This window comes from Poromitra crassiceps (genome assembly GCF_964638095.1).
Source record: "Poromitra crassiceps genome assembly, chromosome: 2".
Taxonomy (NCBI): domain Eukaryota; kingdom Metazoa; phylum Chordata; class Actinopteri; order Beryciformes; family Melamphaidae; genus Poromitra; species Poromitra crassiceps.
The window spans coordinates 16,751,185-16,768,168 of NC_139624.1; the positions used below are offsets into that span (position 1 = coordinate 16,751,185).

Consider the following 16,984-nt stretch of genomic DNA (forward strand, 5'->3'; position numbering starts at 1 on the left):
CTCCGTGAGCAGAAAAGGAGGAATAAAATGGGTATATTGGCAAGTTCAGCTTCAAATTGAGAAAGATGTCCTGCATTTTGGGTGAGAGAGAGAGGGAGCGCGTCAGCTCTCCCCGTCTGTCTCGTCTCACCGTGGCAGAGAGAGTGAGAGACAGACAGACGGAGAACGGGGGGGGGGGGGGGGGGGGGGGGACAGAGAGGGAGAGAGAGAGGCAGAGAGAGAGGCAGAGAAAGCGAGCGAGACAGACAGACAGGCAGTGAGAGAGGGACCGACAGAGAACGGGAACGCGAGAGAGAGATACTGAGAGAGAAAGAGAGAGAGCATGCACGCAGCTTCTCCTGTCTGTGGCTGGAGTGATGTAGAGGATAGCAGCAATTAACTTCACACAGTGCAGCCTGAGAGATGTGTATTCCCAGTAACTAGTAGCAATAATAACAATATTACCAATGGTCAAATACTTACCCATACTAATGATAGCTACCCATATTAATACAACAGTGCATCTTTGCACAAAGCTCTCATGTTTAAGGTAGCCTACCTCGGTTTAAGGTAGATTTAGAACAGATTAAAAAAATGCGATTAATTTGCGATTAATCGTGAGTTAACTATGGAAATCATGCGATTAATCGCGATTAAATATTTTAATCGATTGACAGCCCTAATATATATATATATATATCGCTATAGGTTCAGCGTGGCGTGGCGTGCGGCTGGTGTGATCGGTCTCGCCTGTTAACAAGGACGCTGAAATGAAACTGCCTCCACGCTGCGTAGCTTCAGCATTGCTTCATGCTTCATATGTTGTGCCGGGCACAACATATGCAGATAATCAATGATCTAAATCACTCTGTAATGTGCACATATCATGTCTGTAATTTGGCAATGCAGTAGCTCTGTACTCACCCAGACAGCCCATCTCACTCATCAAAATATAAAATTCCACAATTTCCCTCGAGCTGGCATGTGTGTTGTAACAGCAAAGAGTAACTTGATACTTTTCAATCGTCAATTAACGCTGCTTTTTTTAATTTTTATTAACTGCTCAAAAATATGAATGTCGGTTAAACGGTTAACGGTTGACATCCCTACACAGAAGATGTGTCTGTTGGTGTATTGCCTAGGGGCCAAGCAGTAGATGTGGTGTGTATACAGTCAGATGTGACAGATACACAGTTAAAAGCTGTCCATCTCTCAGGCCTCTGCTGGTCCCAGCGGCCACCCGGTACTTTTACATCGTCTACTTGTATTACTCTTTACGTGAGTCATTTCCTGGACGAGTAACTTGACTTGAGTTACTTGAGTAGGATCTGTCAGTACTGTTGCACCTCTGCTCCTACCCAGCCCTCTCCTCTGGGACCCAGCGGCTCGGCTGGCTGCACACGCTCTGCAGGGAGCATGTGTGTGTGTGTCTGTCTCATGTGGCATATGGAGTGTATTAAATAGTATTCATAGAAATGGATCAATAAAACACAAGGTACACTCAGTCAGTACTGTAATCTTTTGGCAATGATGATAAGACATTGTACACGACATAAAGCTGTGGATAGACATCACTTCACTAATTACAGGCCTGTGTCCTTAAAGCATAAATTGTTGACCGACAGTCAATCTGTATTCAGAACAAACGGATCAACTTCTGTGACACGAATTGAGTGAATAGAAGAAATAACTACCGGTAGTTGTCTAAACAAAAAGAAGTATGCAATGAGTATTTCTAGATTTAAAAAAATCATTTGATACCATTGATCATATCTATATAATAATGTTGAAGTTGTCTGTGTGTGTGTGTGTATCTTTAATGCACGCTCACACTACAGGTCGGATTGGGCTGACATTTTGCATGGGGGTGGGTTATGATCTAGGGAAAGTCATGGGCAGGTCATCAAGTCCTGGAACCACCTGGAAAGCCCTGGAAAATCCTGGAAACCACATCACGCCCACACCCCGGGTGGAATTGGGCTGAAAATGTGGCAGTGGCGGTGGGTTATGATCTGGGGAAGGTCATGGGCATTTTTTTTCTAATCCCCCCCCCATTTTCTCCCCAATTGTACTTGGCCAATTTCCCCCTGCTGCCCCGGTCGCTGCTCTGCCCTCTGCCGATCTGGGGAGAGCCGTAGACTAGCACCATGCTTCCTCCCACACATGCGCAGTTGTCAGCCGCTTCTTTTCACCTAACAGCAGGGAGCTTCACCGGCAGGACATAGCACGTGGGAGGATCACGCTATTCCCACCAGTTCCCTTCCGCCCCGAACAGGCACCCCGACCAACCAGAGGAGGCGCTAGTGCCACCCATAAGCAGGCACAGACACTCGTGCCTGTATGGACGCCAAAACAAGCCGGAGGTAACTTGGGGCGTGAACCTGCGACCCTCGTGTTGGTAGTGAATGTACCGATACACTAGTACCCTGGCATGGGCAGGTTGTAAAGTCCTGGAAATCACCTGGAAAGTTCTGGAAACCACCTGGAGACCACCTTAATTTCCGGACAAACGAAAGGCGCAGTTGTATTGCTTTGTGCCTACAGGATTTAACCCGGGCAACGCCGGGTACATTGTTAGTTACTCAATAAAATGGAAATGTGTGGGATCAGAGCGGTTGTGCTGAATTTGTTGAAAAGCTATAGGAAACCCGGCAACAGATAAATGCAATACAAATCAACATGTATGCATATTACTTGTGGAGTCCCACAGGGGTCAGTATTAGGCTCGGAATTGTTTAATTTGTACATAAATGACATGCAAGGTATCAAAGCTGTCTTTTTTTTTCTTTTGCGGATGATACTAAATATGTTGTTTTTGGACGGTGGTTATGACAGAAATGACTAAATTAAAACTGGTTTGACACAAACACGTTATCACAAAATGAAAATAAATGTCTGGGTATGATATTAGACTATTCTATTCTCTCTGTCTCTTGCTGGCTCTCACTCTCTATTTTGCTGTCTAATATCTTTGGCTGTCCCTGTTCCTCTGCCTCCCCCCGCCCCCCCCTCCCTCTCTCGCTCTGCCCCCCCCCCCCTCCCTCCCTCCTCTCTCGCTCTGCCCCCCCCCCCCTCTCCTCTCTCGCTCTGCCCCCCCCCCCTCTCTCGCTCTGCCCCCCCTCCTCTCTCGCTCTGCCCCCCCCCCTCCTCTCATCGCTCTGCCCTCCCCCCCTCCTCCTCTCACTCTGCCCCCCCCCTCCTCTCTCGCTCTGCCCCCCCCCCCCTCCTCCTCTCGCTCTGACCTCCCCCTCCTCCTCTCTCGCTCTGCCCCCCCCCCTCCTCTCTCGCTCTGCCCTCCCCCCCTCCTCCTCTCACTCTGCCATGGGCACGGTGGGGTGGAGAGAAGATGGGCTTGTGCAGCTTTTAATCCCCAGCAGAGAGTGTTGATATGGGGCTGAGGTAGATAGACTCCCGCCCTCTAGGAGAGAAAATACAGGACACTTCAATCATAGACTGACAGCCTTCCCTCAGTGTGAATTTTGTCCATATACTACTTTCTGTGTGTGTGTGTGTGTGTGTGTGTGTGTGTGTGTGTGTGTGTGTGTGTGTGTGTGTGTGTGTGAGACCTAAAACCACCTAACAGCTGGACCTAAAACCATGTAACAGCCTGACCTAAAACCATGTAACAGCCTGACCTAAAACCATGTAACAGCTGGACCTAAAACCACATAACAGCTGGACCTAAAACCATGTAACAGCTGGACCTAAAACCACCTAACAGCTGGACCTAAAACCATGTAACAGCCTGACCTAAAACCATGTAACAGCCTGACCTAAAACCATGTAACAGCCTGACCTAAAACCATGTAACAGCTGGACCTAAAACCACATAACAGCTGGACCTAAAACCATGTAACAGCTGGACCTAAAACCACGTAACAGCCTGACCTAAAACCACCTAACAGCTGGACCTAAAACCATGTAACAGCTGGACCTAAAACCATGTAACAGCTGGACCTAAAACCACGTAACAGCCTGACCTAAAACCACGTAACAGCCAGACCTAAAACCATGTAACAGCTGGACCTAAAACCACGTAACAGCCTGACCTAAAACCACGTAACAGCCTGACCTAAAACCATGTAACAGCTGGACCTAAAACCACGTAACAGCTGGACCTAAAACCACATAACAGCCTGACCTAAAACCATGTAACAGCTGGACCTAAAACCACGTAACAGCTGGACCTAAAACCACATAACAGCCTGATCTAAAACCACGTAACAGCCTGACCTAAAACCACGTAATAGCCTGGGCCTGGGCCGCGTGGTGTCCCGGCTGACGTCACGAAACGCAAATCGTGACTAACAGGCAGACACCGCCGTCCGACCGGCCCGTCCACCCAGGCAATTTTATTATAGGATTGAATGACCCTCAAACTCATGGGCAGATGCATCGATTTCCTCAAGTGCCAAGTTCTGCAACGTAAATAGATCTTTTATATACAGTATATAGGGCTTTACTGGGTTTTATTCTGCAATACAACCAATCTGCAGCAGTGTGTCACTCTATAGCCTCTTCTAAACATGAAGTCTGGATCATGTCCGGCTAGCCAGAGCAGGATATTTTCCGGTTTTACCTTTCTAGACATGAGGAGTCTGTGTTTAGAAACAGCTGGAAATGGTCCGTATTCTCTCTGCCAGTGGGCGGGGGAGGGGGTGCGGTAGCATATATCGATAACAAGAAATGTGATATGGAAACAGCTTTAGCGAATCTTTAACCAAACTCCATTCAAAAACGTGCCGTTTTAACGGAGGTTCCATTCCGACCATTCAGGCAATAACGAGGGGTGGCAATGTGCCAAAAATGAGCGCTTGCCTTGTTACATAAACCCGCCCAGTCAAAATAGTGGTCGCACCGTCGTCAATCACTGTGGGTGATTTATTTTACAAGTGGCATTCAAGTCATATCTGACTAGTTTTCCATTTATTTCTCCCCACAAAAGTTAGGCTAGGCCTATGTCTCGATATAGGCTGTCACGGTCACACAACACTGGACGCTCACAGTCACACAACACTGGCTGCCTCAAATGCCTGCCTCACACAACTGCATCCAACTCGAGAAAACTTTTCAGACCCTCCTGGAGACAATCTTTCTCAGAAGAGACTAATGTTAGCGACAAATCTGGAGACTTTCTGACATGGGAATGATGGGATTAACATTACCAGCAAGCAGCAGTAAAAGCAGGCAATGACGATAGCTGGGTAAGTCCCGCTAGCATCGATGCTAAGTTAGCAAAGTACAGCGAGAGCACAGCTGAAGCTAATTAATATGGACGTTAACATCCATATTAATATATAGCCATGTGCTTGTGCGATGACATCGTGTATTGGTGATGTCAAAGGGTGGCGATTGACGATCTGACTGAGGTCAAGATCGCGCAACTCTAGTAGGCTTATCATCTCCCTTGTTGCATTTTAAACTGGCAGATGGGGGACAAAGAAACGATTACATTTTTAGTTGTTTACTCACCTAATTTGGCTCTCTTCCAAATAATCCAGCCACGTAACTAACACTACGTCCATTCATGAAAATAATGATGGGACATTAATGGTTTGTAAAGTGCCACCACCCGCCCACTCACACATAACAGCTAGATGATCTGGATCATGAGCTGCCAGAGTTAAACAACAGCTGCTTTTCCTATAATGCGGATCGTATACTTGGGGTTGAGATGGATATGATACGGACTCGCAGGAGTGCGTGCAAGCCGGCTAATTGTTGTTTAACATGCAGGCCAACCGGCTAGGAGCGGGTTATAATCCTGATTCCACTGCATGTTACAGTAAGAAGTGGCTCAAAGATGTGGATAATTCATTCAAAGTTTACTCCTAGGAAGCTGCATCAATCCCGCCAGAAATAGACAGAATACAGGAAGCTAGGCGTTTTTACCTTCAAAATAAAATGATTAATCTATTACTGGGTAAATAAAAAACAGAAGAGTCGTCGTCGACGACGACGACGGCAGCAGATATTCCTCCAATTTGTCTGTGTTCTATGTGTTCTGTGTATTTCGGATCACACACACACAATAAACAGGTTGCAACGTGTGTCAGTAAGGCTATTTCTTTAGTTAATTGCCATTATTGTGAAGGTTCTAGCCGGAAGCGTCAGTTTTATTTTGGCTGACTTGACACTGCTTGGAGTTCCTGATGACCATTTGCGGTTCCAGTCTGCACGCAAATGCTCATCACAAAAGCTGTGTATGAACACAGAATCAAAGAATGCAGAGAGCGCTGTCGTCTAAATGTGGCCTTAAACATGTCTCTGATTTGAATAAGCTGCTTCTCTTCCAGCTGAGGAGCATCAAAGCACAGAAACAAGGAGGCAACGAACACAAAGAGACAATTATCTCTGAACTGGGCTGCTCCGGGGAGGGAGGGAGGACAAGCAAGAGTCCTTTCCACTCCATTGACTTCTCTCTCTCTACTGTAGGAGCCAGACACACCCATGGGAGAGAGAAAGTGACAGGGAGGGAGAGAGAGGGAGGGGGAGAGAAAGAGAGAGAGAGAGAGAGGGAGGGGGAGAGAAAGAGAGAGAGAGAGGTGGTGACAGAAGAGGTAGGTCCACTGTGCTTGGCAGTGAAGCAAAGCACAGTGAATGTTGACTAATGCTGACCTTACACCAAAAGACTTTTCAAGTGATTTCACTGTCGCAGACAAATTGTCAACGTCTGAATGAAATCATGAGCGTTTTGCTGGAGTTGAGGCGCGCTGCCGTCACCTCAGTCGTTTGGTGTAGAGAGTGACTTGTGCTTAGACGTACAGTATGGAGCGTCACACGGAAATGAGACGCACGGAATCCTGATGAGGAAACGCTTTGTGCTTTTATACTCGGTGAAGGTTTCTCCTCGAATCTCCACTTTGTCCGCCCAGCAGGGGCGTGGACCTGTGACCCTCGTGTTTGGTAGGCAGGGAATCCGTTTAGGCCATGTTCACATTACAGGCGAATCTGATTTGCTGATAAAGTCATTAATCATCATTATCTTGATTGGTTTCCCAAATCTGATTTGGGAGTGTGTCCGCACTGCCACAAATCTGATTCTCAAGTCGGATCTGTGTGTCCAGACCTAACCAGCCTATCTGCATGGGTTGCTATGGTAACGACGTGGGCATCAGTAAATACGTACGCTGATTTGGTGGATCTGCGCGTCCGCACTGAAGTCACATCAGTCGAAAGCAGATTGGAAACTACCTCCATAATGTGGTTTGGGACAAAGTGACACAAATCAGACTTGGAGCGTCCAGACTCATAAAACCAATCTGGATAAAGTCATTAATAGGTCACTAAAGTTCACAAATCAGATTTGGCCTCCTAGTCTGAGCATGGCCTTAGATGCATGCTTTTGTGATTATCTGTCCTTGCATGGGCATAATTGATGGTAGGGACAGTGGGGACATGTCCCTACCACTTTGCTGATGACCTAAAAGTGTCCCCTCCACTATTTGGATGTCCGAGGCTGACGTTGGTGTCTTTCAGAGGCTGTCGTCGCCTCATTTTTAAAGCTTGAGTGAAAATACTAGTATCATGTGAGACTAGAAATCTCAAGTTCCTATCAATGACGTTGAAATGGCAATAAAGTAGAAGACCTAAGGCACCACATCATCATGTCAAAGGGGATATTTGAATGAGAATGGCTTGTATGGTACAAACATCTCCTCTTTACCCACATGCCCACTTTATGTTAATCCCAGGCCGTTTTCGGTGAAAACCCTGCAGTTTTGTGCACGCATGTTCTATTTGAATATTTCTGCATACATTGGGTATGACTGGAAAGCTGAGACTCTTGTGGGTTCAATGAGCCCAGTTGTATTCATGAGTGATGTTAGTCCCCATAGTAACCATTTCATAGTAGTGAGAGCATTTTTCACAACTTGACCTCACTCCTGATTGTAAATATAGCCCAATCGCTTGGTTTGAAGTCAAACTATTTTTTAGTAAGTATTTTTTATGAAATGTCTATGGAAAAAAGAATGGCAGATGAAATCCATTGGATCGTATGCCTAACCCAGAAGTGGGCGTGACTTTGGCTCTATAGTTGAAATAACATCAAGATCATGACCATTCCTTTCACCTGTGTTAAAAAAGAACAATAAACCACTTGAACTTTATCAAAGCACTTTTCTTGAATGTAAATTGCATTTAAACTTGAAACTTGAGAATTGCTCCATCAGTCTGTGTGCTTTAAAAAAAATAAAGACAAATCAAATGCAGATATGAAAGATGATGAGCAGGTGAACTAGTGAGAGCTCAAGTCTTCTCACTGTGGCTGCAATGAGCCTGTTTTACACTCACATCTTTTCAGAACAGGGTTGCAGGCTAGATGCTGCCACTCTCAAGTCCTGCTCACCAGCCCCCACGCATGCCCCCTTCAATTTAACCCCTTCACACACACACACACACACACACACACGTTTGTACGAGACATACATGTAAATGGTTGTGTGTGAATGCTAAAGCCATGTCTCTTCTGTGCTCTCCTCCCCGCCTCTTTTTTCCTCCCCTCCCTCCCCCTCTTTCCTCTCCTCTCCTCTTCCCCTCCTCTTTCTTCTCCTCTCTCCTCCCCTTCTCTTTCCTCTCCTCTTCCCCCTCCTCTTTCCTCTCCTCCCCCTCTCTCCCCCCTCCTCCCCTCCCCTCCTCTTTCCTCCCCTCCTCTTACCTCTCCTCCTCTCTTCCCCCTCCTCTTACCTCCTGTTACCCCCTCCTCTCTCCTCCCCTCCCCTCCTGTTACCCCCTCCCCTCTCCTCCTCTTACCTCTCCTCCTCTCTTCCCCCTCCTCTCTCCTCCTCTTACCTCCTGTTACCCCCTCCTCTCCTCCCCTCTTACCTCTCCCCCTCTCTTCCCCCTCCTCTCTCCTCCCCTCCCCTCCTGTTACCCCCTCCTCTTTCCTCTCCTCCTCCCCTCCCCTCCTCTTTCCTCTCCTCTTTTCCCCCTCCTCTCTCCTCTCCTCCCCTCCTCTTACCTCCCCTCCTCTCTCATCTCCTCCCCCTCTCTTCCCCCTCCTCTCTCCTCCCCTCCCCTCCTGTTACCCCCTCCTCTTACCTCCCCTCCTCTCTTCTCTCCTCCCCTCCTCTCTTCCCCCTCCTCTCTCCTCTCCTCTCCCCTCTCCTCAGTCTGTATGGGCGACACATGCAGGCCAACCCAGAGCCTCCGAAGAAGAGCAACGATAAGAGCAAGAAGATCAGCCGCAAGCCGCTGGCTGCCAAGAACAAGTGATGAGGAGAGAGAGAGAGAGAGAGAGAGAGGAAGACGACTGCTCGCTCGCTCGCTCAGCCAGCAGCACCTCACTGCATGTGCCTTTTCCCCTTTTTATTTATTGGTCACCCATTTTGCACCGCTTGGTCATCTATCAACATGTTTACTGTACGTTCTAATGATATAGTGTGAGATATTATATAAGGAAGTTCCCTATTGGTCCCAATATAAGACCACACCCCTCCCCCTTTTCAAGACTCATTTTTGAAGAAAAAAAATACTTTTTGAAATCCAAGTCTTGTTTTTTTATAAAGAAAATAATTTTATTTGAAAATGATAATAAAACACATAACAAGGTAAGCTGTTTTAACTGTCTTTCTTAAATAAAATATTTTCAATGTCTTTTAGATTAAATTGTCACATTTAAAAATTTAAAGTTAGGATTATGCTAATGTTTCCATGGTTACTACGCCTGACGTTTACTTGCGGAGAGCTTCAGTGGATCCAACACATAGCTGCAACGCTTGCATAACACGACAGGGTGTTCAACGCCGTTGTCTGCCTGTCTGTTCATGAGGAGCGACCCCACACATCAGAGAGATGGCGAGCGCGTTTGTCCACTCAGTAAACGCTAAAGTGCTGGAGTGTGTGCGTGTGCAAACGTGTCAGTGTGGCAAACGGTGATATGCAGGAAGAGAGAGAGAGAGAAGGAGGGAGAGACAATGGAATGGAAAATGTTAAAGTCTCGAGGCCAAATATAAGACGACACTCCTTTCTCAGACATACTTTAGCCTAATTCCAGGGGGGGGAAACGTCTTATATTGTGACCAATAGAGTACGGCAGGAATGATGTATTTTTGTAGGCTTACCCAGAATTCCCTGCACTTCCTGGTTCTTACGTGTAGAAGTCACTAGAGTACCGCAGGGATGACATTTTTGTAGGCTTAACCAGAAATCGCCGCCATGTTGGTTCGTCGCGGGAAAAGTCTATGGGGTTTTAGAATGGGGATTTCACTTAAATGCATCAAATAAGGTCTGTGGTTAACAAAACGTTTATGGGAGCGTGGATTTGGGTTCAGCAGGATAATCTTCACAAACGTTAATCACTGTTATGACTTTTGAAGCGTTTAAAAAAATGCATTTATACACTTCGAAAATCATAAAAGTGGTCCTCTTCTGTGAAGATGATCTTGTTGAACGCACACTTCACTGTTTCATAAACTTTTGTTAACCACAGACCTTATTTCATGCATTGAACCGAAATATCCATACAAAAATCCCATTGACTTTTACACGTACGAGTACGAACTGGAAGTGCTAACGTCCAGGGCTTCTGGCCTCATTCCTGCGGGACTCTAGTATGTTATAGTGTTAGATGTTAGACGTTAGATGTTAGATGTTTGGACTGCATTCCACTGTGTGTCTGAGTCCAAGATAGATGAATGTTTTCTGTGTTCAGCCAGATTCATAGAAAGACCAGATTCATCTGAGTAGGTGTTTCTAAACCATTTCATTTGGACCCTTGGTTTTCATAGAAACTTGTTTTTATACAGATCATATCCACATCGGTTAATATCGGTTTTCGGCCATAACAGAAAATTAATGTATACGAGGGATCAGCCGAGCAGCATTTTGGTAAACAAACCACGTCACTGGGTGGTAACGGCAATGGAACCCTATGGAGCCCAAGTGGCGCGAGGCTAGCCGGCTAACTCTGTTTATATTTTTAAAACTGCGACAGTTAACACAACTTTAACACGACATGCATATATTATATTATGCATATATTATATTATGCATATAATCAAACTCTTGAGCTACTTCTGCTCTCACTCAGAATGTCAAAATATAAGCGATGTGATGTATAGTTTTTGAGATATTAACGTTTGTTTGGCACAACTCATACTATTAACTGCCGCGGGGTTCTGCATTTCTGGGTGGCAAGTGACATCACGCTGAGTCGTCTTATATGGGAATTTAGTAGTCCAGGTCAAATTCCTGACATTTAGTGCAAATTTGAGGAATTTACGGCTCTTTGTCTGATTCTGTATCGGTAAACAGGGGAAATCTGAATACAGCAGTTCAAATTTTCAATTTACCACTTTTCCTATTTGCTAAACGGTTCGGTTATGTGATGTGATGGGGGTTTGTGTCATCACCAAACAACCCTCGCCCACCAATGCCCCTCCCACCATAAAACCGCCTGCAGCACAGATGAGAGCAGAGCTGCACGACTCACTCAGTATCACTCTGTGTTCACAGACAACATGGCTGTAGCACACCGTCTCAGGGAATAACCGATTCAGGACCGCAATAAGAAGGAGACGACTTGGAAGTGAGTGAGGATGTTTGTAGGCCTGAAGTGGTACGTTCTGAAAATATGTCTCATTCCAGCATCCGTTGTACTACGAACCAACTAGGCTAAGGTGCTAGGCTCAAGCACTACCGTTAGCGCTTGCTAGCGATAACGTTATGTCTAGCACAGCGGCCTTTCATGAACATATGAACGACCGATACCGTTTAGCTGGAATAAGTAAATGAAGGCATACATTTTCAGAACTTCTAACGTTAGTCCAACTTACCTGCTGACTTCTCCAAGTCCTTTTTTTTTTTTTTTTTTGTCCCTGTAGCCTTTGCTAGGACTTTGCTAACTCCTGGCCCACCAAAGTCACAAGCATTTGTAACCTTGTAAAAAAAAAAAAAAAAACAGCGACATGTTTTAAACAGCTAAAAATAGCATAATATGGGACCTTGAATCATTTTGACGTTTTGTTCCGTTGTGGCTTGAAAGAGGCGATATTGATTAGTGTGAAGCAACATTACAGTAATGTTGCTTCACACAAGTAACATTACAGCAGCCGGGGTAAAGTGAAGCCCAGCCACCACAAGGAAATGTCCCGGCGTATAGCTGCCGGCCTAGCGGAAGGTGTTGATAGCTAGCGTGATATGTCAGTGGGTTCGGAAAGTATTCAGACCCCCTTAAATTTTTCACTCTTTGTCATATTGCAGCCATTTGCTAAAAGCAATTAATTTCATTTTTTTCCTCGTTCATGCACACACAGCACCCAATATTGTCAGAAAAACACAGACTTGTAGACATTTTTGCAGATTTATTACAAAAAAACACTGAAATATCACATGGCCATAAGTATTCAGACCCTTTGCTGTGACACTTGTATATTTAACTCAGGTGCTGTCCAATTCTTCTGATCATCCTTGAGATGGGCCTACACCTTCATTGTGCTTAATTATATAGATTGGACTTGATTGGGAAAAGCACACACCTGTCAATATAAGACCTTACAGCTCACAGTGTAAAGTTAGAGCAAATGAGAATCATGAGGTCGAAGGAACTGACTGAAGAGCTGAGAGACAGAATTGTGGCAAGGCACAGATCTGGCCAAGGCTACAAAAACAATTCTGCTGCACTTAAGGTTCCTAAGAGCACAGTGGCCTCCATAATCCTTAAATGGAAGAAGTTTGGGACGACCAGGACTCTACCTCGAACTGGCCGTCCGGCCAAACTGAGCATCTGGGGGAGAAGAGCCTTGGTGAGAGAGGTAAAGAAGAACCCAAAGATCACTCTGGCTGAGCTCCAGAGATGCAGCGGGGAGATGGGACAAAGTTCTAGAAAGACAACCATCACTGCAGCCCTCCACCAGTCGGGGCTTTATGGCAGAGTGGCCCGACGGAAGCCTCTCCTCAGTGCAAAACACATGCAAGCCTGCATCGGGTTTGCCAAAAAACACCTGAAGGACTCCCAGACTCTGAGAAATAAAATTCTCTGGTCTGATGAGACCATAATCGAACTTTTTGGTCTTAATTCTAAGCGGTATTTGTGGAGAACACCTGGCACTGCTCATCATCTGCCTAATACCATCCCTACAGTGAAGCATGGTGGTGGCAGCATCATGCTGTGGGAGTGTTTTTCAGCTGCAGGGACAGGACGACTGGCTGCAATTGAAGGAAAGATGAATGCAGCCAAGTACATTGATATCCTGGACAAAAACCTTTTCCAGAGTGTTCACGACCTCAGAATGGGCTGAAGGTTCACCTTCCAACAAGACAATGATCCCAAGCACACAGATAAAATAACGAAGGAGTGGTTTCAGAACAACTCTGTGAATGTTCTTGAATGGCCGAGCCAGAGTCCTGACTTAAATCCAATTGAGCATCTCTGGAGAGACCTGAAGATGGCTGTCCACCAACGTTCACCATCCAACCTGACAGAACTGGAGAGGATCTGCAAGGAGGATTGGCAAAAGATCCCCAAATCCAGGTGTGAAAGACTTGTTGGATCATTCCCAAGAAGACTCATGGCTGTATTGGCTCAAAAAGGTGCTTCTACTCAATACTGAGCAAAGGGTCTGAATACTTATGACCATGTGATATTTCAGTGTTTTTTTTGTAATAAATCTGCAAAAATGTCTACAAGTCTGTGTTTTTCTGACAATATTGGGTGCTGTGTGTGCATGAACGAGGAAAAAAATGAAATTAATTGCTTTTAGCAAATGGCTGCAATATGACAAAGAGTGAAAAATTTAAGGGGGTCTGAATACTTTCCGAACCCACTGTAGATAGATGGATGGCTTGCTTGTTATGTTCAAGTCACGTTTTTCATCAATGGTCAAATTTGTTTTGTCAATCCGTTGCTTCTTTCTCTTGGAGGCATTTTGACGCTTTATTGATAGACAATCATACAGTGTGAGACAGGAATGTCCGGGAGGGAGAGAGGGGAAGACATGCAGGAAATGACTGCGGGCTGCAGGGAGGACCGAGCCTCATTATGGCATGATGCGCTACACTCGGTGAGCCACCGGGGGCGCCCGACAAATCTGTTGCTTGTTGATGAGATCATTGTTTTACAACTAAGTACCAAATTCCGTTGCCAAACCAGAGATAGGCTGTGTGCGCTAGCTGCCTCTGTGCTGTGGAGAGCGATCTCGGTGGGGTTCGGCGCTGATGCGATAGCTGAAAAAAAAATTGCCTTCCGATTCGCTACAAGTTCATCCTATCAAAATCTGGAGTCTAGACATAAGGTCTGCTTCTGTTTGTAAAAATGAAATAACCAACGTCAGAGAGAAACCTCTGATTTTGGGGCTGTTTAGCACATTCCCCGCCATTGACGTCCGTGTTTTCACCGTTATGTGATAGATGGCGCTCTTGGCCACTTTATGAAATGCTACTGCACTTCCAGAGTTTCACTAGTCTGGGCACCTTTCACCCCGCTTTTTGTCATGGGGCGTAAACCACGGAACCAGAATGAACACCGGAAGGCAGTGCGCCAAAAAACGTATTTGTTGCCGTTAGCTTGACGTCTCTTGCCTCGATTAATTGTCTGATGCAAAGCTTCTGTATTGGCTTAAAAGATGTGAGATTGTGAATCCGCAATGTTTCTAAAATAACTTGTTCAAAAACTTTGTTCCGTACGTCCATCTTTTGTTTTGTTGTTTGCCGTTCTGATACTTGTGTCAAATTGTCAAGTTAACGTAAAAGTTGACGAGCTAGAAACGCTGCCCATCCGGTCTAGGGCGGGCTCTAGGCCGGAACCAGGTAGGGTGACAAAATCAATTGTGAACGGAAGCCAGGCTCTTTCTCGCCGAGAAGAGCCTGGTGACCCGAGGTTAGAGTTTCACAGAAGCAACGGTTATCGTCCACCAAAACCAGCAAGCAGAGAAAAGCAACACTCTCCCTTCAGGAAAAGGCTCCATAAAACACCTCAAAGCGCTGCAATGAGCAGCTTTCCCCCGAGCTCCTGTCAGACGAACTCGCGACAGTTGCACAAAGCTGAAGGATTTTTTTCACCAGATGCTGGTAAAAACGTACACAAATCACTTCTCCTGTCAAGTAGATTAGTAATCCGGTTTGTGAGCACTCACATCGTGGAAACCCTGGCGGGAAAGTGTTAAATATCACTTTAATATTGGTTATCTGTTTCGTCCAAAATGTTCATATCGATGCATCCCTACCAAACGATGGAAAAATAGTCCTAATTAGTCCCCCTTTCTATAAGTTAGCTCTGTCACTGTGGCTGCTGTGTAGGGCTGAGTTTGGTCAGTGCTGTCACCGTGTGTAGGGCTGAGTTTGGTCATTGCTGTCACAGGGCTGAGTTTGTTCAGTGCTGTCACCGTGTGTAGGGCTGAGTTTGGTCATTGCTGTCACTGTGGCCGGTGTATAGGGCTGAGTTTGGTCAGTGCTGTCATGGTGTGTAGGGCTGAGTGTGGTCATTGCTGTCACTGTGTGTAGGGCTGAGTTTGGTAATTGCTGTCACTGGCCGTTGTGTAGGGCTGAGTTTGGTCAGTGCTGTCACAGGGCTGAGTTTGGTCATTGCTGTCATGGGGTGTAGAGCTGAGTTTGGTCATTGCTGTCATGATTTGTAGGGTTGAGTTTGGTCATTGCTGTCACTGTGTGTAGGGCTGAGTCTGGTGGTCATCTGTGTCACTGTGACAGGGCTGAATTTGGTCAGTGCTGTCACAGTTTGTCTGATATGCCTCCGCTTCCCCTTCACACTGCTCAGAGCAGGTCCCCGGACCCCCATTTGAGAACCACTGGCTCTAACAAGCACAGAGGGCCACAGACCATTCAACTGAACACACTCTGTCACACACAAGTCTTCCACACAAACACACACAAACCCTCTCGTACAGTGTGTGTGTGTGTGTGTGTGTGTGTGTGTGTTGTGGCCAGGCTGAGTCCTATGTGGGATTTGATGTGGGATTTGGGAGGGTTTAGGCATTTTAGCTCCGTCTACTGGATTCTAGCCTATAGGGTAGGGTTTTAAAGTCTCTATCTTTCACACACACACACACACACACACACACACACGCACACATGCACACGCACATGCACACACACACACACACTTTGCTTGGTTCATATTTGAACTGCCTTGTTTGCCAAAGCAGAGATGTGTGTGTGTCACTTAGCCCTATGGTATGCAGCTTGGCCCAAAAGAGGCCAGAGCGTGTTTCTCAGAGGGCACTACAGTACACTACAGTACAGTACACTGTAACAATAGGACATTGGTGTTCCTCACAAACCGCCACTCGGGACACAAAATGGAGTCTACTGAACTACAGTCCTCTCAAATACAATCCCACTGCAGCCCTAATAGTGAGGAGCTCACCTCACGTATTGTCTTCATGCCACTGGTGTCTGAGACCATTGTGTTTCACTCCATGTCAGTGTTGTAGTTGTGGGTGCTGCCTGAGCCAAACTCACTGCAGCCTCAACTCCACTTCAGCTTCAGCATCAACTCCACTTCAGCTTCAGCATCAACTCCACTTCAGCTTCAGCATCAACTCCACTTCAGCTTCAGCATCAACTCCACTTCAGCTTCAGAGTTATTTTGAAAACTCTTGCCAGCTGTCCTTCACATTTCAGCCTGTTGCATTTCATCGTTTTTTAATGTATCATGCATCACATGCCATAATTATGCAAGTTTCTGTGATCTGTTAATTAACGTTTTTGAATAAAGCTATCACTTTTGTTTTCATTTGATTGATTGATTGATTGATTGATTGATTGATTGATTGATTGCCCCCCCTATTGCTTTTTTCATATTGAAGATTCACCTTCGGTAATGAGATTACAAATGAGGAGTTTGACTTGGTGCATGTATGCAGGTCATATCAATAGTAGAAGAAGACGAAGCAATACAGAAAAACCCACGAATTATAAAGTGCAAAATATAAAGTGACGTATGAAGGGAGGGGGGGGGGGGTAATGTCCGTGTCTGGGACGTCCTGATATCACCGTGTTGGTATTGTTCCCGGACCATCATGTGTTCCTAGTATGGGCCGGGATGACC

General features: G+C 45.9%; 1 protein-coding gene across 1 annotated transcript in view; it reads left to right on the plus strand.

Annotated features, from left to right (window-relative positions):
• rsu1 (Ras suppressor protein 1) overlaps positions 1 to 9,528 on the plus strand; it is a 91,339-nt gene extending 81,811 nt beyond the window's left edge. The window contains exon 9 of the mRNA XM_083657730.1: positions 9,093 to 9,528. Coding sequence (XP_083513856.1) covers positions 9,093 to 9,195 — 103 coding nt within the window. The 3' untranslated portion in view covers positions 9,196 to 9,528. The remainder of the gene's footprint in view (positions 1 to 9,092) is intronic.
• Positions 9,529 to 16,984: the final 7,456 nt, after the last annotated feature.